This window comes from Paralichthys olivaceus, chromosome 7, assembly GCF_024713975.1.
Source record: "Paralichthys olivaceus isolate ysfri-2021 chromosome 7, ASM2471397v2, whole genome shotgun sequence".
NCBI classification, from domain to species: Eukaryota; Metazoa; Chordata; class Actinopteri; order Pleuronectiformes; family Paralichthyidae; genus Paralichthys; species Paralichthys olivaceus.
Window position 1 is genome coordinate 19,636,761 of NC_091099.1, and position 27,462 is coordinate 19,664,222.

At 38.9% G+C, this 27,462-nt stretch overlaps 1 protein-coding gene across 1 annotated transcript; it reads right to left on the reverse strand.

Annotated features, from left to right (window-relative positions):
- Positions 1–660: 660 nt before the first annotated feature.
- swap70b (switching B cell complex subunit SWAP70b) lies at positions 661–27,105 on the reverse strand. Its single transcript, XM_020114003.2, has 12 exons — positions 26,839–27,105; positions 24,883–25,023; positions 16,369–16,542; positions 14,926–15,153; positions 14,460–14,606; positions 14,208–14,316; positions 13,249–13,430; positions 8,765–8,872; positions 6,027–6,193; positions 4,730–4,928; positions 3,962–4,058; positions 661–2,564 (listed from the first exon to the last, which is right to left on the reverse strand). Exons 1-12 carry the CDS (start codon positions 26,932–26,934, stop codon positions 2,446–2,448), a joined length of 1,767 nt encoding a protein of 588 aa, XP_019969562.2. The 5' UTR covers positions 26,935–27,105; the 3' UTR covers positions 661–2,445.
- Between the last annotated feature and the right edge of the window lie 357 nt (positions 27,106–27,462).

A 27,462-nucleotide genomic window follows, 5' to 3' on the forward strand; every position in this document is an offset into this window, starting at 1 on the left:
TTAAAACATGATGCACAACAGTGTTTCATTTTTAAATGACGTTTTTATGTAGAAAAACATAAATCAATCAAGTTTTACTCTCCAAAGATACATCACAGAGAGGATAAGCTACAAGATGGTTAACACATAAGCTAAGTACATGAACCAGTCATAATAGATTCATTACTGTAAGCAAAACATGCTAGTTCCTCTCATCCTCCACAACACACATCTCATATCCTACTGCTACACTGACATGCTTGTTTCAGTAATGAGAAAATAAAATTAACTGATTCAAATTGATTTTATTTCTGATATTGTGAGGAGAATGTAGCACCACCTATAGGTCTATGGTTATATTGGATGTATGGAGGGTCAAAAGTGGCTACATAACTACATAACAAATACATTTTGTTTTGTTTCATGTCACTCTGTACTGGCCAGTTAATACTCATTTTCTATATATAGTTCGCATAGATAATATATTTTTCTTCTACGTTTTGGGGTGTTTTGGATTCTTTCCAGGACTTCTTTGTTGTTGAAAGCAACACTGGATTAGATCATTCTGATCCAGATAGACTTTTTAAGATAACCAAGTCTGGATAAGCATCAAGCTAAATGGGACTTCAAATCACAATATATGCTACTAGCTATGTGAAGAATTACACATCGAGTAGCCAGTGTGGGGTCACTTTTGTGAGAGTTTTTATTTAAAAAGACAGGAATTGACAAAACAATACAAAAAAAACACTTTACCTCCTCTTTTAAACAGCCAGACCCCTCATCTGACCCACAACAAAAATAAACATATAGGCAAAAGAAATTTGCAGATAATTTGTACACATTAAATTATAAAATTTTGTTAAATGTCCAACAGAAAACAGAGAAAAAAACTATTCTTAATTCATGATGAGACCAGTTATAAAGAAGTATTAGATTCAAATATGTGTTTGAAACTGAAATTTATTTAGGTCATTATTTTATGTGATCAGAAACCTTTACTATTTTCTTCACTTTAATTAACTGACAGGTTGATAGGGAGCCTAATATCTATTTCATCTCCCTCATAATTGTAATGGTTAAACAAATCAAATGCAAAATGTAAATAAATATGTATTCTCACTACATGATGCAAATGTTGTATAATTTGATTATTTTATTAGATTATTTGCATTTTCTTATATCCCAAAAAATCTTACTCAGTCAAAAATGATACAACAAATGACATAGCTCAAGAAATATGTGTTGTCAAAATCCCCTCTGAATCCACCCTTCTCCTGGGATCAGAATAATCCATCTTTTTAGGATCAAATGTATCCCTATCCTACCTAAACGTTTTGACCAGCCCAACCTGATCCAGATTAAAACCAAAATTAGACTACATAATCTAATCAGATTTCAGAATCCCTTTTTTCTCTTTGGAACAATCTGTTTTCAGGATTTGATCCAATCTGGATTACTTTTATCCGGATAAAATCTATTGAACAATTGGCCCCAACAATTGTTGATTAACTCAACAACAACCTGATACTTAAAACACCTTAAAACTGTTTGTGTTGGACCAAATGTAGTGCATTGATAGAGTTCAAACAGACAGTCCAGATTAAGTAGAGGAAAATAAAAAAGGCAGTTGCATGGACACTCACTGAGGTATGAATATACTTGTAGCCTCTGGCTGCTGGTTCTGCAAAAGATTAAATGCTAAACTCTTGAAAAATGAAGAGGTTCAAGGCACTTTTTTGTTATTTCCTCTGCATATTCATATGTGCTCGCTAAATTAGGGTTAAACATCAGTATTAAATACTAAAGTGAACTCACCTCACACGTCCATTTAATTCCTGTAATCAGTTCTCTTTTTTTGTAGGATTTCTGTAAAAAAATTACTGCACAATGGGAAAATGTGACTGCTCCATTGATCTGGCATTCTAAACAGACAGCTACTTGTTTAAAGGTCAACACTAAAAATTCATAAAAGGGATAAACTTCCTGACTTAATGCCCCTCAAAGGTTCAGTGTGTGGACTTTTGTGACATCTAGTGGTGAAGTTGCATGTTGCAGCTGAATACCCCTCACCTCACCCTCACCTTCCAAACACGAAGGAGAAGCTGTGGAAGCCTTCAGTTGTCATAAAAACTCAAAAGGTGTTAAGTTTGTCCACTTTGGACTAATGTAAAAAACATGGCTGCCTCCGTAGGGAGGACCCGCTCCTGATGTAAATGTAAAGTACTGAGATATAAAGGGCCCATTCAAGGGTGAAGAAAACAACAATTTGTACAATTTAGATGAAACACTAGATAAAACATCACTAGGATTATTTTACATTCAACTTCTGTCAATAGATCCATTTCACACCTCAATCTCACACACTGAACCTTTACCATAAAATGTTTCTCTCATTAATGTCTATATATCCCAGCAGTCTCTCTTCATCTCCTCTGAGGTGTCAACATGTCTAAGGTTCAGCCTCTACTGAGCCTGTGTTGTCTGGTTCTTCGTGTCCTTCCACTTCTTCTCCCTCAGGTTGAGCTCCGCGTCAGAAAAGGCTGCTGGGCCCCAGTTAGTGATCAACCTCTGTCCCTTGGAACCTGGAGAACAAAACAGGACAGGAGATGATGGACCCGAGACGGATATATCCTTCAAGGTGGACTAGAACATTTTGTGAACTTTATTTCTATGACACTGTGAGGTTGAGTGAACTTTCAAACTTCAACTGGACAAATAGTTTGATGCTTTAATCTAATGTTTTAGTATTAAACAGTGGGTAATGGCAGTGAGCCTGATTTAAAGAACTTGGAGGTAAGGTTATTAATGTAATTACCACCTAAGACCTGAGCCTGGTTGTTCAGATCACTTGTGGTCAGAGGAAATAAGTAAGGACTTTAAAATAATATTAACTACGCTGACACTTAGCTGTAGCCTAAGGGACAAACCCAAAGAGAGATTACAAAGGTCTGAAGGGAGCTGAGGGACAGAGGACGCAGAATAACGTCATCTCTTTATTCAAAGATTAAAAAAGGATGTGAAAAAGAGGACAAAGGTAATGTCATATTGTACTCGTGTATCCTGGAGTACATTTCAAAATCACGCAAGTTCATTAGTACATTTCAACAACAAGGGAATTCAAAGTGCTTTACACAGAATAATTAAACCAGAGATTAGTGGTTACACAACCAGATTTAAACACACAGAAGTGAATGTTATTACATTAAGTTTTGTTAGAATGTAAAGTTATTCAAGATTTAAGACTAAACATAACTGCAAGCAAAAACTTTACCTGAAGGAACTGTAGAAAATTTACCAAAGGACAAACAGGTATGTGTATTAAAGTCATCTTGTTACTTTGTAGGAAACAACCTTCTCTAAATGAGATCTCCAGCCAATTGAAAATCTAGCTGTTTTCAGACATGACCTGTGGATAAAGTCCGGAGAATAGGTCCGGCCTTAACCAGCAGTTTGCTTTTCACACATGCACAACACAGCAGGAGGTTCTCACACGTTCACAACAGCAACAAATCCTCTGCATTATTCAGGCGAGAGGTGGAGCAGGCGGTGCAGGAAGTAACTTATCAACTCCGTTGTTGAGATCACAAGATTTTCTTGACAACACACACAATGTCGGCTCTCATCGCCACAAACTCTCTAGGCATCTTCATCTGTGTTTTCTACACGTGTGTCACTGCTTTTTGTTGCTGATATTTGTTTTCATTTTTGCGTCTGTCACATGTTAGAAGCTACTCGCTCCCTGTGAGTCCAGCGGTGGATCACCTGCTGTGTTCACACATCAGATTCTCCACATCTTCTCGGTAGCGAAGCTATTTCAGAGCTATTGTTATGTATGAAACACAACTATTCTATCCAACAGAAGAACGAGGTTGGACGAGTGTTTGGTTTTATCAACACTTCTTGACACATAGCCATTTAGAGAAAGGTTTATCCCTTCAGTTTTACAAAGTACTACAAGCAGAAAGTGTGTGTTTGTTACCTGGTTGAATGAGCCGTAAAAAGCCCTCATGTTCAGCCACCTTGTGCTTCCAGGTCTTTGTGTTGTTGGCTGCGTCCTCCAGTTTCTTTATCACCGTCTGTCTCATGCACAGAACCATAGTCAAAACACTGCAGTTATTATCAAGTTATAAAATATAAACTGTTGTTTTCTTCCCTGAAAGCATGTAGTTGTAAGATTTAAGAACAGTACTTTGGGAACCTTGTTTCGATGTTCTGTTATGTCTCAATAGCTGCATCTTATAGTGAGATATATATATATATATATATATATATATATTACACAGTATGTTTGTGTGTGAACCCAAATGTCAGAGTGAGTTTCTGTGGACTTTCTCCACCTGACCCCCTAGTATAGAGTCCCCAATCATTTGCAGATCCTCTGCAGGATTCACCACGAGCGAGTGTGGGAGTTGATGATGCTTCTAATATGCAACAAATGCAAAAATGCAAAAAAGACAAACAAATATCTCAAGATGATAATGTGTCATCCAGATAGAAGACACTGATGGAGATATCAAAGTTTGTGATATATAACAAAAACACGTCATCTCCGCAGCAGAAATATTACATCCTGCCTCTGCCTGCTGCCCCACAGCACACCTGAATACTGCAGAGGATTCATTGCCAGTGTGAATGTGTCTGAGCGGAGAATCTTCCACACTCCCAATTCTCCAGAGATCCTAGGCAGGTCCCTAGTGATCTAATTAACTGTGATTTGATTTAGGACACAATTAGTCTCTTCGCTGACCTGGTACTGCTCCAGGGCACCCTGTCTCTCTTGCTCCAGTTGTTCCAGTTGTGTCATCGCAGCCTGCAGGGCGCTCTCTTTAGCCTGACGTTCCCTCTCCAGCTCCTGTTTCTCAGCCTCCGTCTCTGAGATGGCCAGCTGCTGCTGCAGATGGATCTGCTCCAGCTCTGCCCTCTTTGTAGCCTCTTCCTCCAGTAACCTGCTCCACACAGACATTAACATGGATGAGGGGAAAGTCACATGCTTTAAATATAAGACATTTAGTAGAGACATGCTTCTCATTTCCACAAACACTGATGCTGAGGGGTATAATCATGTAAATGAGGATACATGCACACATGACCTGTATATATAACAAACCGTCAGGTATAAACACATTTAATATAACAATATCAAGGTGAGTACCAAATGTCACTAAATGTGTGACAGACATATTTCCTCTGTCCATTAAATACAATTCTCAACTATTTTAGACGTTATAGGTTGTTGTAGTTGGACAACATGTCAGCAGGTGGTGCTGGTGCAACTATTTACTATGGTTAAGTTCTTTAATCTAAAGAGTATGGGAATAAAGGTAAATATGTAGTCATCTTTAGCACAGAGTTTGTATTAGTTTTAATGAAAGAATCGACAACTGGCCTACATGAAGATAAAGGACTGTTTATTGTGAACGCTGGTCAACACAGTGCTGCGAACATGTTCTTTACAGCTTCATCAAACATGTGGTGGAAAGTAAATGTCAGCAAAGAGGAAGGAAGGACTAGGGAGGAAACATGGTGGAGAGAGGGAAGTAGAAGTTAAACGTCTGGCTGTGTGTGCATGTGTAATAAAACAGAGGAGCAGACAGTTTGGAGGTGGTCTTATGTTGTAACCCCATTAGAGACCGTTTACTGTGCAGTAAATGTCAAATTGAAATAATACACCATCAGATGAGGAAAGCCCTAATGATGAACTGCTGCAAAATGTGACATTAACCTCACCAAGTGTGTGTTTGTTCATGAACTAACAGACTTCATAGAGTTCAGTGTTATTGGGTTGAATCACAGTGAACCATGCAGGTATGAAAACTGCTGCTGTGTTTCATTCATTAGAATCTGAAGGATCCAGGATTTTTAAATTACGATGATAATATATTTGATATTTGAGAGTTTAAACAGAAATTACAGAGTTTTTCTGTTGGTCTGACTGAATTACCACATTATAACCCTGACTTCCTTTCTAGAAATGTTTTTTCTCTGTAGTTGCTAAATATATTTGCAAAGATATTTAATGCAACCTTTACTCCTCATTGACTGACCGTGCCTGTAGCCTACGGACGGCCTCCTCGTCCTGTCTGGCCCGTCTCTCGTCCTCCAGAGCATCCTCCAGTTGACTGTACATGTCCTCCAGCTCTCTGACCCGCTGCAGGTACTGCTCCAGCTCAGTGGACTTCTGGGCCACCTGCTCCTCCATCTGCTGTCGTACCTGTAGAAAAAAAAACACAGCAGTAATTAACCTGGAATTCATATAAATATTAATTAATTTATATAAAATCCATCACCGATCAGGGAATTGATTAAAGCTGCTGCACTGAAACAGTCTCTTATTAGATAAGAAACAATCAGCAGTCAAAGGTCCAACCAAACTGAGACCAGCCCCATGACACTTCTTCCAACATGCCGGTGACATGGTTCAAAGACAATGATAGACGACCTGGCACATGTCTCAGTAATCTTAGAACTGTTCATGTTCAGCCACAACCAGCTTCCAAACCGGTCTCACAACAGCTGAAGTTACCTTTTTCTTAATGTCAGATCTTTGGCCAACAAATCATTCCTAGTCAACAGTCCATGATGAGACTGTATGCTCCTGGTTGAGACATGGCTGAGATCTGTCCTCCAAACTATGAGTTTTATCAGTCAGCAAGACAAAACAAAAGAGGGGGAGGGGTCGCAGTGATCTATTCCACACAGTTGGTCTGCAGTGACATTAACCTGGCAGAATTCACATCATTTGAATATTTAGCTGTTGAGCTCTAAGCAAAATTATCTGTTTTAATGATCACAGTATATCAGCCACCAAAGTTTTTACTGTTATTTCTGAAGGAACTATAATTATGTTGATAACAAGAATGATCCCAAAGCTACAGAGCTTATTCATTTACTTGAGGGCTTTGACCTGACCCATCATGTACAGGAAGCCATCCATCACCATGGTAACCGCCCTGGACTTTGTGATAACAAGAGGGTTGAACATGGAGAATGTTTCAGTGTGTGAATCACTTATCTCTAATCATCTTTGTGTATTTTATGATGTCACTATAACCATTGCAAAGACCAAATGAGAAATTCTGGTTGACAAGAGAATCCTTAATGAGCAGGCTGACGTCCTGTGATATAATAAGATCAACGGAACCATACAGTCATGGCCACTCTTTAAATGACATCATTGAACATTTCAATAACACCCCGGTGTCCTTCAACTTTTCTTCAATCACAAAGTCATCTCAATCAGAGCAAAGAGAGAAATGCTGGAAGAATTATCTGGGTCAGCTAACTCCTTGGATTAAATTCTAGTCTAGGTGTTATCTTAGACTCAGATCTGAGTTTCGCGGCCCACATTAACAAGGAGGCCAATACGTCATATTTCCACTTCAGAAACAGAGCAACGGTTCAGCCATTTATAACTCACACAGATGCTGAAAAGCTGATTCATGCTTTAATTTCTCGCACACTGGATTACTGTAATGCACTTTTTCCAGCCTCTTAATGAAAACAATAGAGCGACCCCAGCTCATTCAGAACTCTGCTGCTCGGCTGTTAACCAGAACCAAGAGGACAGAACACATCAGTTCTAGCTGCTCTGCCCTGGTTGTCTGTTACACACAGGACGGACATTAAGGTTCTCCTCCTTACATACGAGGCTCTGAATGGATCACTGAGATCATCTGCAGAGAGTCTGTTTGAGAACAACGGCCAAAAGAACATCGGAGATACAGTTTTTGTAAATTACGCTCCAAAGTTGTGAAACGGGAGATAGATAGATATCGGAGAAGCTGGCTCGGTAAACATCTAAACTAAAAAATGTCTCTTTGCTTCAGCCTTTACCTGGATCTTACACTTGCCCGCACTCCTGTGATTTTATGATTTTTAATCACTTTTTCCTTTTTATGCATTTTTTTCAGTTTTTATTTCCTTTTCTTTTAAATGTCACATTTTACTGTTCTCATACATTTATTAACATGTTATTTTTAACAATATTGTATGTAAAGCACTTTGAGCTGCAGTTCTTGTATGAAGTGTGCTATACAAATAACGTGTATTATTATTAAATACATAATTTATATAAATACTCCTGGGGAACACTTTTATTGAACAAGTAACGGAATAAATCAGCTGCCTCGTTCCTCTGCTTACCCTTTTAATTTCACCCTTGTGTGATAGAGTGTGTAATTTATACAGTGTACACAAATGCAAATCCGCCTGTGATGATCAGGTACATTTTAATCAACAATTTTAATAATCAATTCAAAATTCAAGCTTATGAAAATCAATTTTCTTTTTATTACACTGCCAAATGACAAATTAATGTTGCTCACCCAAACAAGTCCTCTGAGAAACTGTAACAGATATTTTTACTATTTACTGATCTTGCATAGATCAAATAATGAATTACTGCATTAATGAATGATGATTAAAAGAAGCATGCTGCTTTTTTTAAAGAACAGTGGATTATATTGTTAAAAGAAAAATTTAATCACAACCTACCTAAACATATTTAAAAACTAGTACAAAATCTTTTCAGAGCTTCTAAGGCCAATAATTGAGATAACTGAATTTTAGACTTTTTTTAAGACATTTGAAGACTGTGCAGAAACTTTGTTTAATGACCCTCAACATGAGCTGTAGCGGTTCATCAGTTTAAATCTATTTCAAGTTGTTCTCTCGTCAATTCACTTACCCTGATACTTCTACATAAAAACTTGCCGTCAGGTTGCTCTTGCTACATTACTTGTTTCGACATAATGACTCAGCGGAGGATGACGGGCCCACTTACCATTTTCTCTCTCTCCAGGTCCATCCTGTAGCGGTCCTGGAGTTCAGTCTGGGTCTGAAGCCGTCTTCGTTCTTCTTCTGCTGCTTGAGCCGCTCCTTCTTCCAGAGCCTGGCCACCAGAAAAACAAATCAGTCGAAGAATGCAAGGTCAAATATTCTCAGTAGATAAAACCCCTTTAAAGTGTTTCTATTTTGGCTGTTTACAGGTACATTCTTTTTTTTTACTACTACTTTTACTTCTACTCTCTCATGGAGATCACCTGAACATCACCTGAACCTCTGTGTGTATACAGTATATAGCTACAGGTCAATCTCTGCTCTCTTTTTTTGTCATGATTATATGTAATTATATATTTTATTGTTATTTCCCTATCTCACTGTTTTGGGGATGTATCTATAGTTGCTGCTATAACACTGCAACCTTTATTTAGGATTCATTAAGTTGTCTGGTGATATCTGAAGAAACCTAAGGCCATTGCAGTAAGGGACATGACTAAAATATCTACAACTTACTGGCATTACAAACTCACAGATATGACGCTAAATTAGCTTTATGACGTGTTTACTCTTAGTCACTGAGATAGAAATGGCTTCAGAGTTGGCTCCTTTCCCCCACAAACAGTAAATGTAGCAACACAATGCATCATGATCTTTTCCTCACTTTGACCGTTACAAATAGTGAAGCATGAACTCTGTCTTCCTGTGTGCCAGTCAGCTGCTGGTGTTTCCTTACGTGCTTTGTTAATTTCCCTTTTTGTCTGTGTGCTATTGCTCGTTTGTTGCTGAATTTCTATTTTCTTTGAATAGCAGAAATAATTAAAGGTAACAAGATTCAATGTGTGAGAATAAAGAGCAAACATGGACATTCAGTCTCTGGGTGCCTTTTGTTAAAAAACTTCCCTTTTTTTGCTATTGTAGATCGAGCATAAACTCAGAATATATGTTGATGGAGCAGCACATCAAACCCTCAATGTATTAGAGCAGGTATAATAATAACAATAATAATAATAATAATAATAATAGGTGAGTACCAAATTGTGGGTTGTTAAGCAGTAACCTGATGTTAAGTTATGTAATCCAGCTGTGAACTGTATGTCGAATGCAGTACAGCAGTATAGTGTGAGAGGCAGGGTCACTATTGTATATTTGTGTGTGTGTGTGTGTAAGACAGAGAGTCCAATCATTTGTGCAGACCACCATGAGACTCTCTCTGTAACCATGCATGTGTGTCCATTGTGCATTGAGGCCATCAGCTCTGTGAGACTGAGATTTGCACCTCAATGGCAGATTGTTGTGCAGCGTTGTCCCCAACAAACACAAACTGTTCTCTACTGCTCTGTACACAACTCTTGCCATAATGATGCAACATGTCCTGTATGTGCGGGAAACCTGTTGCAAATTGTGGAGTTTGTGTTTTTATTGAGTTGAACGATAACGTGAGTTAATACGATCATTCAAATGGATTTCCATGAACATTTTGTTTTGAGCTCAGAGAGCCATCAATTCTCTCTAACTATTACAATGCAGACATCCTAATTAAAAAAGAAACGTGCATATTTAGGGGACTGATATTTATGAGTGTGTGCAATTTGGTGGGGCTTGTTTGAATTTAAAGGGGCTGTTTGACTGAGTGACAGTCTAGCCATACTATGGGACATGGTCTTGTCTACACATGGGAAACAAATACCAGTGCAGTCACATATGGCCTCAATAATAAACACATTTCCTTTAACTGAACATTATGATCCTCCTTAACGTAGAATCTAATTGGATGAAAATATAGTAGAGGTGAATCTGTTGAGTGTAAATATTACAATGATGTGAATAAACAAAACAAAAAACGTCTCTGAAAATAAACAGCTTTATTTTAAAGTTCTGACGTCTACAACCATAAATGAATAATTCAACTTTAACAGCTAAAGGTGTAAAACTACAGTCCGCTCGGACGACGTCAGCTCTCCACTGTGAAACTGACACTTCCTGTTAAACCATTTACAGTGTTAACAGGAAGCAGCTATTCATCATCAGGTAAATCCACATCATGACTGAATGTCAACATGACCAGTCAGTCAGTGTGAACAGGCTGCAGTGTGACTCAGGTTTTGGGAGATTAACGGGAAAAACATGTCTGATGGAAACTTGTCCTACCCCCCTCAGTTCAATCCACATTCCTCTGTTTGCACCAAGTGACAGACTATTCATGAGGCTGCGGGTGGAGCTGAACACCATGAGTGTTTAGGTGACCTACTTTAGTTGTGTATAATGAAGCAGAGTGTGATTGAAACAAATAGTTTCATAGACAAAAATATATTCACGGTGTCATTTATAAGAACACTAAACATGATAGACATGGTTTGATCTGAGGAATGTTGCTATCAGCCGCACTGACACTGCAGTGACGACACGTCTGATAGGAATCATTAGCTGCAGTATTTCCCTCTTCTGACAGAGCGAGCTCACCAAGAACTACAGAATTTGACACAAAATAAAACACCGTGACTTCTATCTGCAACAGTTGGTGTCATCAAATCAGACTGACACTATGCACAAAGCTTTGTAAGTTTTATAAGAAGAGAAGTAATCATGGCAGCAGTCATTTTATCTTTATATTGAGATAACTGGCAGAAATACAGGGAGTAATCTCACAGGAACATGCGTTTAGCATATTTCACTGATTAAAGTGGAAACTTTGCTGCTGCATGGTGTTTTGTCAAATGTTCAGACTTATTTTCTGAGTTCTCTGCTCAGGAAACTGTTGTGTTAACTCACTGCGGTTATTTATATGAATGGAAGGGTTCCCTTTTCAACTCATATTCCTATAAAGACGATCAGGGGCCTGTACTACTGAGGTAACCTCAGGTTTTACTCTGAGTTTCAGTCCTATGAAGCTGTTTCACTTGTTACCGAGGTAAACCACCAATGTTTCACTTTGCTGAATGTCAAGAACTTTCCTCAATGTCACTCATTATCACAGACTCGGCCTCTGTCACAGGAATGTTCTCGTAGCTGGATAAGAAACTTCATAGTATATGTGATCAGGATGGGTGATGTCAGGTTAATTGAAGTAGGATAATGAAAACAGATCCTGGTCCTCCTTTTGGCACCATTACCTGTTTACACTGAGCCAAACAAGTGGACATGCTGCTATGTAACGCAACAGTGTCGTCCTCCTGTCCCACTACACTGATACTGTGGATACCTGTGCCAGTGCAGTGTTATTAACAGATAACAATGCTACCTCTAATTATTGCTCTTACTGTATAAGTCCACCTCAAAGTCTTGTTTAAAAAGTAATAAAAAATATTTCTTATTAGGTTTGTGTTGTCTTGCTTCCCCACAACAACCATATAGGCTGCACATTTCCAAATATGGGGAACACTATAAAAGATTTACTTGTGACCTTTATTTTAAAGCACAATATTGACTTTTTAAATCACACTACAATCATTTTGCTTCTGTTTTGTTTTTTTATTATATTTTTTCACTTTCTTTAACACTGAGAAAAAATATTGTTTATATATATAGTATAGTTTTTTGAGATTTCTACAGCATAATTCATGGATCTTGATGAAAAACACTTAGGAACTGATGTAAGGAAATTTGGTGCAGTTTGATGGAATTTAAGGGAACTGGGGGGTCTTGGCAGAGGAATGTGCTCCACTGTGTCATTCTAGTTGACTTCAGCTTATATCCATAGGAGAGATACTCTGTAAAATGATCACATGCCACAAACTAGTGGAACAAGAAAAGAAAAAGAACCTTTCATCGTTGGATGTTCTTCATTTTGTGACAGGTTCAGTATGATGAGAGTACAAAAGAACTCAGAGAACAGTGGATGAACAGAGATTTATCTGAGATTGTTTCCAAGTAAAGAGCTGACACTTCATATCCAAAGTGCTGAGTCAACTATGAAGATGTTTGTCTTAAGCAGCTACACAATGTCCTTGTCAAAGATATACAGCCAGTGCTGCTTCAGATACTATTCGGGACAACATGTCCTCTTCCTTCAGGATCTGAAAACATCTCCTTCCAACTTTGTCTGAGTCGGCTGCTTTAACTTTATAGGTATATAATTCTCCTCTGGGGAAATCCCTCAGGTTTTTTTTACCAACTTATTCCAGTGAATGACTAACTTCTTCTTTGCTGAGCACATATTTAAACAGAAAACACATTCTGATCTCTCTAATACTGACGTACAATCCTCCTGTTTTGCCACACATGTATTTTCATCACCAGTCCACTTCAGTGTTGTTGTTCTATATAAGCCTCTCATCTTTGTCAGTATCTCTTCCGGGTCTTTACAACATATTTTATTCTTTTATAGAAAAGTACATTTAGTAGCCACAGCTAATTGTGCAGTTTAACAGCTCTGCCATAAGTTCTGCCTTGTTTGCAAAGTTTAGTTTTTAGTTTGTCTTTATTGCTGAGGACATATTTGAACTAGTGTTGTGCTTTTGGCACATATATCTGAGGTTTTCTCCTCACCTTCCTCATGTTCTCCAGCTCCAGCTGTTTGGCCTCGTTGGCTGTCTGCAGCTCCCTCATCCTCAGCTCCAGCTCCTCCTGCTCTGCCTGCTGCTTCAATCGCAGCTCCCGCCGCTTCTGCCGAGCCTCACAATGCGGCGCCGGTCGTCCCTGACGCAGCAGACTCACACAGGTCTGAATGGCTGAGAGGAAAATAATAATGTCAGTGATTTTGATTTCTTTTTTTTTTTTTTCTGGTGGCAGCTTCTTTGCTACTCAAGCTGGATTCACCTGTAAATCCAATCTGCATCTTTGGGTTTGTGGCTTTTGCTCAGACAAAATACATCAATTTGAATGAGTCAATATGTTGTTTTTTGCAATTTTCTGACATTTTACGCATTGATCAATAACTCAAGTTTTAAAAAATATAATGATATTGATTTAAAAAATATATATATTTCAGGTTTATAAGGCTGTGATGGAGAATAATCCCTATTGCTAAATTATCTTGATAATCATTTCATAAATCTTTCAAGGAACGATATCTGCTAATTTTTTTTCTTTTATTCTCTGAAGTTGCAAAATAAAACTATTTTCGGCCATTATACTGCATATAATAAATGATTATTGATTAATTGAGAAATAAATAAGCAGATAAAACATTTTGTTCTAAGTGTAATGAAGAACAACCTGGGCTTTAGTTTCAAATATTTCAACCCTGAGCACCCCAATCTGATATTTAATTTAATTTTATATTCACATATCAGTTTTCTATTGAGGTCAATGAAATATTATCAACTTTCACCATCAAAAAAATGCAACTTTGGTTAAAACTCTCTTTCAGCAGTGTGGAATGAATGAGTGAGAAATAATGAAGTGAGTCACCATGTCAGCAGAGTTAAAAGCCGATTATCAGGTGAGTAGTGAAAATAATAATGTCTATGTTTTTCAGTTTAGTAATAAGTCTCATTTCTACTCACCATGCATCCACTCCTGCTTCTTCTTCTTGTCCGACGCACTGATTTCAAAACTTTTTAATGACGACCTGATGATGAAGAGGCACTTCTTTCCCTCTTTGTCAGGTATAGGCTGAAGGGACAAATAATATATACAATAAATACACTAATATTTGCAAACAGGAAGAGTATTAATCATTTCCACAGAGCTTTCAGCTGCGCTTTTAAAATGTAGAAGATTAAGAATAAATTCCATGAGAAACATTGGATTCTTGCCTCCACGTTGCAGTTTCCATCCAATAAGATGTTTCCTTTCTTATCAGCCAAGTCCTCGCCAACGTAGTAGGACATGGAGTTTGGCTTCAGCATGAACCAGCGCTCTGTCCAGTTCTTCCTCTTGTGACCTTTCTTCAACATGAATCCCTGCAGAAAGAAACAGGGCTCATTTACACCAACAAGAAGAGTTTCATCATCTACTGGTCATTTAATGACTGGATTCTCTGATGCTGCACATTAAACTTGTGAACATTAACAGGAGCAGAACAGTGGGATGAGTCAAAACAAACTGCAGGGTGTGTGATCATGTTATGGACAAACTAGTGCAGTCTAATACAACGATTCTACAGTAAATCCTCCTACAATCTTCAATGTTTCATGGAACATAAATAAATTCTAGTTCTGTGTGAAATCAACCCTTAAAGATGAACGATCAGAGCTCAGTCTGTGCAGGGCTGCAGCTCACCTGTTTGAGCACGTCCAGGATGAGCTCCTGGTAGACCTCGTTGATGCCCATGGAGAGCGTCTGGCGGTCCATGCCTTTACTGAAGTGACCCGAACCCACCAGGCTGATGAGCTCCCAGGCGCTCAAGCACTGCTGCTTTGAGTCCAGCTGCAGCTTGTAGTCCTCGAACCGCTCCTCCACCCAGCTGCCCCCCATCGCCTCCGTCAGCTTACGCAGGAAGTACTCGATCTGTGCACAGAGACAAATACAGATAGATAACACAATAATAATAATACACAAAAACAAGACCGTGAAATGTTATCATATCATCACATAAACAAAAACAATATGATCGATCTGATTTTTCTTTGAAGCGATATACAGCTATTTATATTCAAAGAGACCTGTCTTGTATTTTTCCCACAATTCATCTGGACATTGGCTACTTGCAGCATACAACTTGCTTCTGCAAACAATCTTCCAGTGATTCATCTCTGATGTTTGTAGCACCCAACAATAAATCTTCCAGCATTTGTAACAGAACAGGAAGCTGGAAACTTCCTTTTCTGCTCTTCAGCGACAGACGTTTTTTAACTGTAGCAGTGAAAAAAACACATCTACACAAGTACAGCTCAACTCCAGCTCTGAATTCATGTCTGGCCTGTGTGATGTTTTCATTTAAATGAGCAATGAGAGAAGTGGGAAGTTATCAGTCTAATACTGTTCAGTGTGACTTCCCCCATTGGGTCAAGCAAGGAACCATTTCTTTAAAACCATTAAAAACGTGTTTTTCCAACGTGGAGATCTAGGAGACTGATGAGAAGCGATTTTAAATAACACGATTTTCTTTTTTTAATTCTACACTTTTGGAAGTTTATCTTCTCTCTTAATCTCTTCACTTGTTACAACAGAACTTTAAATGGGTTACTGAGTTATACCTAAAACAATTAGTCCATCCATTAATTAGTCAATCAGGAGAAAGTTTATTCTATTTGACCTGTTGTTCAGGCAAAACCACACATCTGATGAAGTCACTGTGGCCTTTGGAATTTGTCACAGAATTCGATTTTTGGGTGTGTTTGTTATGGAATTTTCATAGACACTGTCTCTTGTCCTCTCTGGGGCATAGTGCAACAGGCTGTTGTGTTTGGGAAGTACGAGAGCTTGGCGGGTCAAAGCCTTCACTCCCTAGACATCACAGATATGAGAATGCGTAAGCAGGCAATACTGTCTCCATAACTAGAAAATACATTTGATTGTTTAGAAACAACCACACCCATATATCAAATGATCTGTTGGGGTTCATCATCCTGCACAAATGCTGTATGGATGAATTCTGATTTTTCCTTAGCCAAGCTTCAATAAATATTTCTGCTTAAGACGTCAAAGGGCTCCTGAACGTTTTCTTCATTGATGAGTTGACCATTGATCAGCAGATTTTCCACAACAGTGTTGAACACTCACCTCTTCGGTGACGATGATCAGAGGATATCTGTCCTCAGATAGGAAGTTGAAGATGCACCAAATCTTGAAGGCGTCGTCGTTGGAGATGAGCAGTTGACTCTGTTGCAGGTTTTTCCTGGAGCACAGAGTCCAGCACATTTTGTTGAAGTCCTGACGGTCAAAGTTATCAGTCACCTGCAGCAGAGCACAACAGCTGTGGTGAGCTGGGGATTCATGTTTGACACAACAGATGTAAAAAAAGGAAAGATGAGGGATTATTACACTGCTCAAAAATATAAGGGACTAAATTATCACAGTATAAATTTAAGGGATATTAATCTGTCCATTTAGGAAGCACAAGTGATTATGAATGGAGAGACAAAAGCAAGACAACCCCCAAAAAGGGAATGGTTTTACATGTGGTGGCCACAGACGATTGTTCTCTCCTTATCCTCCCTGATTGATTCTTCTCTAGTTTTGTGTTTTGATAGTGTCCGTGTCACTACAGGTAGCATGAGGTGGTACATGCAGCCCAATCAGCTTGCACAGGTAGTCCAGCTTCTCCAGTATGGCTCATTAAATATGTGCGATCGCAAGAAGGTTTGCTGTCCCAGCACAGTCTCAAGAGCATGGAGGAGATACCAGGAGACCGGCTGTTACAAGAGGAGAGCTGCACAGAGCAGTGGAAGGGCATCAACCAAGCAGCAGCACAGGCGTGAAAGAGTCTGGAGACATTGTGGTGAATATTATGCTGCCTGTTACATCGTCCAGCAATAGGTTTATGATTTTGATTTTACATCAGTAAAGATTTTCAACTTCTGATGAGGGATTAAAGTGTTCCCTTAATTCTTTTGAGCAGTGTATAAATTCACCCAGGATTTAACCCCTCCTGTTATTTGTATGTATTTAAAGTACTTCTCATTCCCAGAGGGAAAACACAAACCCAGCAGAAAACTGCCAAACAAGTGAGAAAAGGGGTCTGTTAAAAAATAAATAAAAAAAACTCTAAGGATCAGATTCCAGAGCAAATAGGAGGAAAGCTCTTGAAAAGGTACAACTGGTGCAGTGGAGTGGAAGTGTTTTCCTCGAGCTGGTGAACAGTAGCATCTCCATGGAGACTCTTGGCAGCTGCCCCTTTAAAAAAACAAGCCACCAACAAACCCCTGAGAAACAACCCGAAAAACATGGACTGAACCCTGAAAAGTTTTTCTTTTCAAAAACCACTATTTGCATAGACTTTGTAACGTGGTGCAGACATTTCATTGTGGTCTGAGCAGCCATCAAATCAAAATCTGGTTTCCAAATCTCCAAACAGACAAGAACACAATATAGATAACAACAATTACAGCAGCGATAGCATGAACCCATATGTAAACATCACTCACATGTTAATCTGACTGTGACACTCCAAACTTGTATTTGCTTTATCAGTTACAATAAGAGGAATGCATTGCAAACAGATTTAAACTAATATAACCACACAACAGACACGTGATGTAAAGACCTGTCAGTGTAAATGTCCTGCCTCTGTTAATGTATTTCTGATCATGTTATTAAAAATTGACCCGTTTTGGAGTGTGACACATTTACATAATTCATAACACTTTGGTTGATGGCTTCACAATGGCTCATCATCGTTTGCCATTTCTTTAAAGATTAGTTGTAATCCAATAGAAAACACTCATACGTAACAACATGATGATTCATTTATACATTTGTCATATTGTGATATGTAAGGAGAGCCAATGCTGGACTAGAGATTTATAGTTCTGTTCCAGAAGAAAATTATATACACTGCTGCATTGACATTTGTAATTTCCTGGTGTACTGATTCTCCAGTTCAGACCTCAATATCTGAGCTGTGCTTTGGTTCAAAACTTGCTTTATTTACACAATATACAGTTAGCCTTAACTTATAACTATTATAATTTCATGATTTGCATGTGCTGTAGGGTTATTTGTAAGTTGAATGGACAAAACCAAGTTACAATGACTCAAGTAACCTGAGTTGTAGCGGATACCACTTTGTTTTACAACATAGAGAGTAAACCAAGGGAACACTATTTATTCATATAAAAAGGTAGATGAATGTAATAGTGAAGATATTGCACTGAGACTCTCAAGCTAGTGCAACTGAGGCTAGCTTTATTATCCCCATCGTCAGTGTACTGGTAGTAATAATTGAAAGGTTTATTTTAATTTGGTCTATAACAGCTTCTGATCTTGCAATAAAATCCCTTTTGCTGATGAAGTCTTTAGGTTAAAGGTTTCAAAAAAGCCAATGAATGGATCTTGAGTAAGAATTATTTTTTCAAACTAAAATGCTGATGTTAATAAAGTGATTGTTGTGTATGTATCACACAAACTGAGCTCAAACTTTTTCCAATGATGTATCTCAATCTTCTTCTGTGAATGTAATCCTAATTTCTTTCATGGCCATTTAATTATGTTCATTTTCTGTGCTGAGACAGACATTCAGTCCTCGTGAATGACTGCAGTGAAGTGGTGTGGACTATTCCAAGGCTGCACAGGATCTGATGTAACTTTCTATTGTGCTAATTTAGGGCAAGTGCCTGTGTGGAAACCTGGGCTGGATGTTAAAGTGATACTCCACCCAGAATCCCCATAGCCCCCTCCCCTTTGAGCTCAAAGTGAAAAGTTAGTAGTCAAGGCAACATGTTACAGTGTTCTCTAATCAATCATTTCCTCCAACATAATATACAACTGTGCATCCACAGTCTCAGTATGTTCCTGATAGTCATCACTTTCCTCAGAGCTCACATGCTAAGAGAGAAACATCTCTCAGTAAATACAATACACTTTAACTGCAGCACAAACTACATCCCCCCAAATACTGATAGACTCCAAACCTCTATACATCAGCTTCAACAAAAACAAGACATTATAACGTCGGTGGAGATACGATTGATAGGAAGATTGTAGCTGTTGGACCAATAAACTGGGTTAGGGTTAAGCAAATCAGTTGAGAAGTATTCTTTTTATGTTGTACTATGGTTGTTTAAACTTTCCATAAATGTCTATTTGTCTGTGTTTAATAATGATATTGTTACATATTCCCATCAACCTGTTACATTAGAAAACAATTGTAAAAACATTTTCTATAGCCACCTCTAAAAGCAGCAGGATTTTGTTTCCTCCATGCTGAATCCGAAATTATCATTTTCCTGAAAATCAGACTGAAAAAACGGTATCTCCTGTCATTACTCATGTGATGCTGAGACAGGTTGTGTTCAGGTGGTGACTCGTGTGTTTTAGACGTGTGGTTCTGAGTGAGTCAGAACAGCGTGATGCTGTGAAAGCAGAGTTTGTTATGAAAGAGCAGCTCTTTGTGTCATGCTCATCGTGTTTATCTTTGTCCTCATGGCTTGGTAACTCTCGGCCTCTATCTTTTTCTATTCCTCCTCTCGCTCGGTCAATCACTGTCTCGGTCTCTACACTTCAACAATAAGAGCCTTGTCAGTGCTGCCTGCCCTCAGCTCCACCGCCACATGTCCATTAGGATTCAGGAGCCAAACTCCAGCTTAATGAGCAGAAGCATTTACAGCTCTCACAGAAAGTCCACAGGACTGAAGCAGGGACAATTACACAGTTTGTTACCAGTTAAACAAGACTTGCTGGTTTTTGATCAAGGGGTTTGTTGCAAATGAAATGTTCACCACAAGTGACAGGACAAGTATTCATGTGAGATATAAATCATTTAAGCTTTTTTTGCTCCAAAGGAGCATAAAATGATCAAACACACTGGGGTGTTAGCTGAGCAGTTAATCCATACGAAAACTTTACAACTGTGTGGTCAATGTGTTGAGACTCTTTATTTCTAAATGTCCGGTAAGAACAAAGAAGCTAATTCACCCATTCTTGCACAATGTGAAGGTTGAATAGTGTTTGTTACCGGCAGAGCAGGTTTTACAAAACGGGATGCTGTAAATATGAAAGCTTCTTACAGTTAGGACTCTGGGTTTCTCTATTCCTTCAGTGTGATCAGGACAGTTTGCATGTGGTTGGTCCAACAGAGTTGCAACAACTGCAAAATGTCCTTCCCTGTATGTCATGACCGTGGACTGTATGTAAACATGGACACCACATCTCCACTTCCTCTCACTATCCAGAAATTAGGCAAAAAATATAGTGGATATCTACACAGCATTTGGAGCCAGAGTTAGCTCAGTAGCAATCAGGAGATTGAAGCCATTGATAGCTCGACCAATCGTGAGTCCGTCTCAGCTTTCAATCATGGCAATTCAATCCGTTTTTACAGCATTAAATCATTAATAGGGGAAAATCAATACTTAATCAAACATCAGTGTGATAAGAATAACCTAAAATGACAGAAAACATCTCTGAGAAAATATATTGGATGTGTACTTTAGGTTTGTTCCATGTCCAATCTACTAACATGGAGGGGTCAGGATTTAGGATGGATACTGCAACCAGCCACTAGGTGGTGAGACACTTTGGCTTCAGACACTAATGCTTGGGAGAAGTCATTTTCAATCTTTTTATACAGTCTTATGGTTAAAATAATACACAATCAAGCAAAAATAGTTTTTGGTAGTGTAAAGAAAAATTCTTAAACTTATTCAAAAAGTATTAGTGTATTACTCATCTTACAATCCACATGTTCTGTGTACAGTTTATCTTTTGAGTTTTGTGTTTGTCCCATCATGTTAATCTTCCAATTTAAGTGTCATAAATGGAAAATGTCCTCCCCAACAGCAGCTCAGTATGGAAACATTGTCCATGAAAACAAACGTGAGAACAAGTCATTAAAACTCCTGAAGCCTCATATTAGCTTCAATACATGTCTGAATCAATTCTATCACTTGAATAGAATGGCAGAGGATTTCTGTTAGTCCGTGTGGACAGGAGGAATAATTACAGCCAACAATGACACTTTCATCATATTTTTTTAAATATTACCCTGATAGAGACCTTTAGTAAAACCTAGTTTCAGATGTTCACTGTGACGGTCACTCAAACACAGACACACTCTCGATACTTCAGGGTTTGGAGAACCACTTGTTTCTGAGGAATGTTTCACTTCAACACACCACAAAGTGCTGAGTCCTGAGCTTTAACTCTGTCTCTTCTTTCTTTGGCATCACGGTGTAAGGTTTCACCGCACTGACACAGTCCTCATTGTCTTTGTACTTCACCAAGAAGAAATGTCAGCGGTGTGCACTTCTGCGCTTGACTTACTGCTGCATTGTTACTGACTGGGTCAGAGACGACAAGGGTGACGCACACACACGTAGACAAATGAGGCAAAACACCCCTGGACACAGACATGTAAAATGTCCTTTACGTCTCGAGAAGAAAGACCACCAGAACAGCACAATGACATTTTCCATTCAGCCAATGGAAATTGAAAAGCTTGGATTCTCTGCATTATTTCACATATAAATCAAAAGCACACTGCTTCAGGCTACTAGCAGTGGTCTATAGGCAACCCTGCCAGGATGATTTGTTATTAGAGGAGCAGTTAAGTTCAGTAACCTTGCTGCTATACGCTAGTTAAATTAAATACATTGTGTATCTTTAAAGGGGGGGGCGCAACATGATATTGCGTAAAAAATACAGGATTATCATATGTAACGTTAACATGCTAGCTGTATTATTATTATCTTAATTTTTAAATCCTTATCAATAGAGAAAATACTACATTTGTGGGTCTGTCTCTCATCTTGCCGGTGATTTGCAAGGCATTCTCGGAAATGTCCATAACCCTCAGTTTGAAACTGTGGGTTTAAAGAAATCTCACTTGCTCCTACCCCCCCATTCCAACAAGAATCATTGACTTTGTATATGTTTGGACTCACTTTGTGTATTTCAATGGTTTCCTTTGTTTTGCATCTGTGTGTGGTCATTTTGTGTCTTTTTCTAGCGATCTGATGACATTCGAGATTAAATATTACCAAACACATAAACACAGGTGTAACGGTTCCATTTTTCTTGACTGTCAACTTTACCAGTGTGTAAAATAGGATTCTTGTTGTCCTTGGCTTTTCAAGTTTCTGGTGACAACACAAACATGTTTATAACACACACACACACACACACACACACACACACACACACACACACACACACACACACACACACACACACACACATACACACACGCATGCATGCATACACAGTCTTCTACTGTGTGAGAGCGGGTGGAGTTTCCTCAGGAGTGAGAGCAGTTGAATGTACCGACCGACGCCCTTGCTCCCATAAGGCATGGTCACCACCACTCCAATGGGTGGGTGGGGTGGTCATGTTGGAGTGTGTATGGAAAACTACATGGATTTTTTTTTTTCTTTTGTGGGGGGGTCCTGCTCATGACATCACGTCTGTTTCCCAGAAACTAAATCCATTTTCTAAAAGAAAAATGAACCAGAGATGTTACCTCTCTCTGTCCAGTCAAATTTAAATCCTATTCACATGCATGCATTTTATAATCTTATGTGAATTCTAGTCAAATGGGCACAAAATAATGCACAAGATATCTGAAGTAACGTTTCATCAAAGGTGCAGCTGAGAAAACATGTTATGGATGCTACTTCTCTAATTACCATAAAGAGCTGGAACAGATACAAATTGTGTTCATGTTGCTGGCTGTTAAACATGTTACACAACTTTCTTTCAATCCAACTTGGGTTTCCAAATGCGGAACAAGGAACTGGATGATGATGAAAAACAGTCTCAGTTGTTCATTCCTCTGAGTCTGTCCATCTTCACAGAAACAAGATTGAACACAACATGACACAGATCCTTTTTGTTGATTAAAAAAAATACAGACCATGAGAACCATCATCCTAACCCTTAAAAGCAGGCTGCCTCATTGACTGTGACAAGATCCCACAGGGGAAAGTTACACAATAGACTGTTGATATCTCTGAGGGGAACACATTTTTGCAACAACAGCAGCACCAGCGCCGCCCATAACCTTGACATATGTGCCACAACTCCTTCAGAGTCCACATAAAACTTTACAGCAGCACAAAAACTAACACAACAGATGAGCTAAGTAGATTTATTGAAACAAAATAACTCTGATTTTAAGTCAAACTTTGTTTTTGCTTCTTTTTTTTTAAAACATAAAACTCGTGAATTCAATATTTTTAAATAAGGACACTAGCAAATTATTTCTCCATCATTTTAAGTTCTGGATCTATGTTGCAAGAGTTGAATATGAAATAAATCAATATATTTTAAATTTCATCACATGTATCCAATAATCATTGTAAAAGTATTTTTAATAACCCTGTGCAATATTCCAAGCATCATTCAACTAATGATCTTAATAAACATGGAAATACTTCAAAAACTTTTATCAATATTAAACATATCATAGGTGTTTAGAAAATCATTTCAGACATTCCAGCGAGAGTGTTAGCAACACAATGTAAAGATGGGGCAGCATTTTTGGGACTGAACAAACAAAGCAAGAGAAGATATTCAACACTTTTTTAAATTGAATTCAAGACTTTTTCATGCCTAAAAGGCCTTTGTGCTGAGGGGAGTAAATCCACTTTAAGACTTGTCAAGACCTGGGCAGACACGCTGGTCCAACCAGAGGTCAAAGGTTCTGTGACCTTTAGGAGAGTTTTCTTATGACACAACAGAATTCCAAGCCTCTCACCACGGCAACACCCATAGACCATCATCATGACATCATACTGCAAGAATACCAGACAGCCAGCGAGAGTTCAGAGTTGCTTATGACATCACAAAATGAAAGGCCTTTTCTCTCCCAACGTTCCATTCATGCTGTGACCCGTTATAACATCATCACTGAGGGACGGATGGACAGAGGGATGGACGGACAGCTGAATGAATCGACTTAGTGTTCAATGACTGGGGCTGTTTGAGCTGAGTACAACGACTGACAGAAATAACACTGTGACACAGCACAATATATGAATGCTGTGTGGCAATCAATGGATTTTTACACTCTGCATTATTAAATGAGACATTAAAAAGATCATCTTAACTGAATGAAAGAATCAATGAGACAACGATCACATACTCGCCACAATTAATACATACATGCTGAGACGGCACAAACTACTGAAGACCATCCAGAGGATTACAACAACAGCCTGTCTTATCTGGATTTGGCAGTGAGACAGTAAGAGGATTTTGTTTCAGATATATCTGAATGGATATTTAAAACAATTAAAACCCTTGAATTTCGTGCCACATCTCTTTTCAGGTCTGCTTTCGAGTTTGTTTTAGTTCTCCTGATATTGTCTCATTTCCCACACAACGAGATGAAGAGTCACTTACACTGTACTGGTGACTCACTTTGGTGACAAAATAAATTTAAAAAAATAAAATAAACATGATGAGGACAAATTCACAGAAAAGCCATAGTGCACTGAACCACCATGTCCTTTATTGAACTTCAGCTGAAGTTTCACATCCTGATTTTCTGACTTGACGAGTTGACTGAATTGCGCTTAATATAATGTCTTCTTCCATCAACAAGTGGTTATCTAGTGACAATCATTGTTGTTGACTGACCTTATCCAGGATGAACTTGTTCAGGTACGGCATGTACCCCTGGTTGGAAACAGGACCCTCATCGTCGTCTTTGAAATGCTCCTCCAGGGCCACAGGGTCGTGTGGGATCTTCATCATTGTACACAGATTGTGCGACAGAACCTGGAGCAAAAATTTGGTTTGATTACTTGATTGTGTTTATAGAATTTCTTAATTTATTAGGTCAATTGTGAAGTCTATAAAATAAAACAGGAAATGTCCATCACAGTGTCCTTGAGCACAATGTGACATCTTCTAATGGATCAATCAGTGCGACTAAGAATACAAAACCCAATTATCGGAGCAATTCTAATAGTGTCCTGGCACTGTCAGTGCTTGGACCCTAAAAAGATTTAGTTCACAATACAAAAACAGAGAAAATCAGCAACTCCTCATATTTGAGAAGCTGTAACATGAGGATATTTGCAGTTTTCTCACAAAAGCTCATTACAATTCTCTAAGGTCCAACATGATGTAGTTAGATGTCTGGTTTAGTCCAAAACTCAAAGATATTCAATCGACTACTTTTTTCATTCATTCATTCATTCAACCTTTTAACTCAGGAATACAATATAGCAGTAACTTAATTTACAGAAATGTAGAGAAAATGAAACATTCAGAGATAGTCAAATTTCCCAAATAGCCTAATCAAGAGCTAAAGTAATAGCCTAATGGCAAATATTCCCATTTAATAAAATGGAACTAGAGGTTTAGGGCATTTTGCCTAAAACAGTAACCATAGTTACCAATTAATTTTCTGTTGATCGACTAGTTATTTCAGCTCTAATTATTACACAGCTTTCATGAACTGTGTGTATTGCTCCTCTTGGTTCATTACTGGACTTTGACATGTATTGGTATTGTGTTCGTAAAAAATCGGACTCCAGTTTATACTGTTGGCAACAGTCTGTGATGACGTACACATGTCTGGAGTAACTTTTGAAACGAGTACACTTATTGACAAATGTATAGTTTTTCTTAAGCTGGTGATTTCCTGTGTTTCACATGTCATCTTTTGCCAGGCTGCTGCATTCAGATGGTGCTCAAACATATACACACAGAGGAGAATATTTTAGAAAGAGGGTGTTGGGTCAGAAAAGAGAAGGGGTTCCACCTCTTTCAACAACAAGCTGCATTGCATTCTGGTCTACAGAGGCAGAAATAAACTATTCTCTTGAGATTCAGACACAGCCGACCTGAAACCCTGACCTTTATTGTTAATGATGTTAGCTGATGAACAATGTTTGGCTGGCACGCTGCAGTGTTAACAGACCTGGAAATATGTGGGCATGTCGTAATGTTGTAAACATTTCGAGTTATCTTCCGGGAAACTTAAAAAAGTTTTGATTTGCTGATCTGTGTTTTCATCTGGAGTTTTCCACTGACTGGCCCAGCTCTTGTCCAATGAACAAAACATTCAACCATGAAACATCGGACATGAATACAGATTAAGTTGTTTAGAGGCAGAAAACACTTAATATATTCTTCGTATAATGATGCTGAGCTCTGAGGGCGAGTTACTCATTGTTTCATGAACAAATTACCATTTTAACACAGAGAACTTTGAATTTGAGCACTAGAATAATATTCCTAATCTAGTGTCAGACCTTTAGCTCTACTGCCATCCCTTTACATCACCTGCTCCTTCCCTCTGGGCCACAGACTGATGCAGGTGTCAGTCACAGTGACTTCTAAACCAATGGAACGTCTTTCATTTAACACCTTTTGACTCATGACTGATTGATTGTGGTGGGTTTTGTCCCGGAAGTTGCTGAAGTTTCTGCTAATCGATGAGCAGGTGAGGAGCAGTCTGCTAACACTGTGCTAACACTGTGCTAACAGAGGACACGGTGGATGAAGGGCGGAGGAGGAGTGTGCTCTCACTTCAGACTCTTACAAAAACACCTGGAACTATGGTTGAGTGTTGTTGTTTTTTACCTTCAGCTGAGATTTGGACACTTTCCCGCTCTTGTCCAGGTCCAGAGCAGTGAACGCGTGCCAGATGGACTTCAGCAGCTCGTCCCTCAGAGCCATGATGGAGGATTCAACCAGGCAACCTCTTCTTCTCCGGCTCTCCTCTGGAGATGTGTGTGTGTCCTCTCTCTCCGGCTCTCCTCTGGAGATGTGTGTGTGTCCTCTCTCTCCGGCTCTCCTCTGGAGATGTGTGTGTGTGTGTGTCCTCTCTCTCCGGCTCTCCTCTGGAGATGTGTGTGTGTCCTCTCTCTCCGGCTCTCCTCTGGAGATGTGTGTCCTCTCTCTCCGGCTCTCCTCTGGAGATGTGTGTGTGTGTGTGTCCTCTCTCTCCGGCTCTCCTCTGGATATGTGTGTGTGTCCTCTCTCTCCGGCTCTGATCTGGATATATGTGTGTGTGTGTGTGTGTGTGTGTGTGTGTGTGTGTGTGTGTGTGTGTGTGTGTGTGTGTGTCCTCTCTCTCTCCTGTGAACTTGTGAGTGAACTGTCCCCGCTGCGCACACACAGGCCACGTGACGCACGACAATGATGATGCTGCAGCACCGCTCAGCGAGAGAGAGAGAGACAACACACACATGCAGACACACACAC

Bases quoted from the DNA above. Each gene is read 5' to 3' on its own strand.
- swap70b (XM_020114003.2), bottom strand. From the start codon at position 26,934: ATGGCTCTGAGGGACGAGCTGCTGAAGTCCATCTGGCACGCGTTCACT. The intron at 16,543-24,882 runs GTCAGTCAACAA...GCTCTGCTGCAG, and splicing joins ACAAGTTCATCCTGGATAAG to GTGACTGATAACTTTGACCG. The intron at 8,873-13,248 runs GTGAGGAGAAAA...TCTGGTGGCCAG, and splicing joins AGCTGGAGAACATGAGGAAG to GCTCTGGAAGAAGGAGCGGC.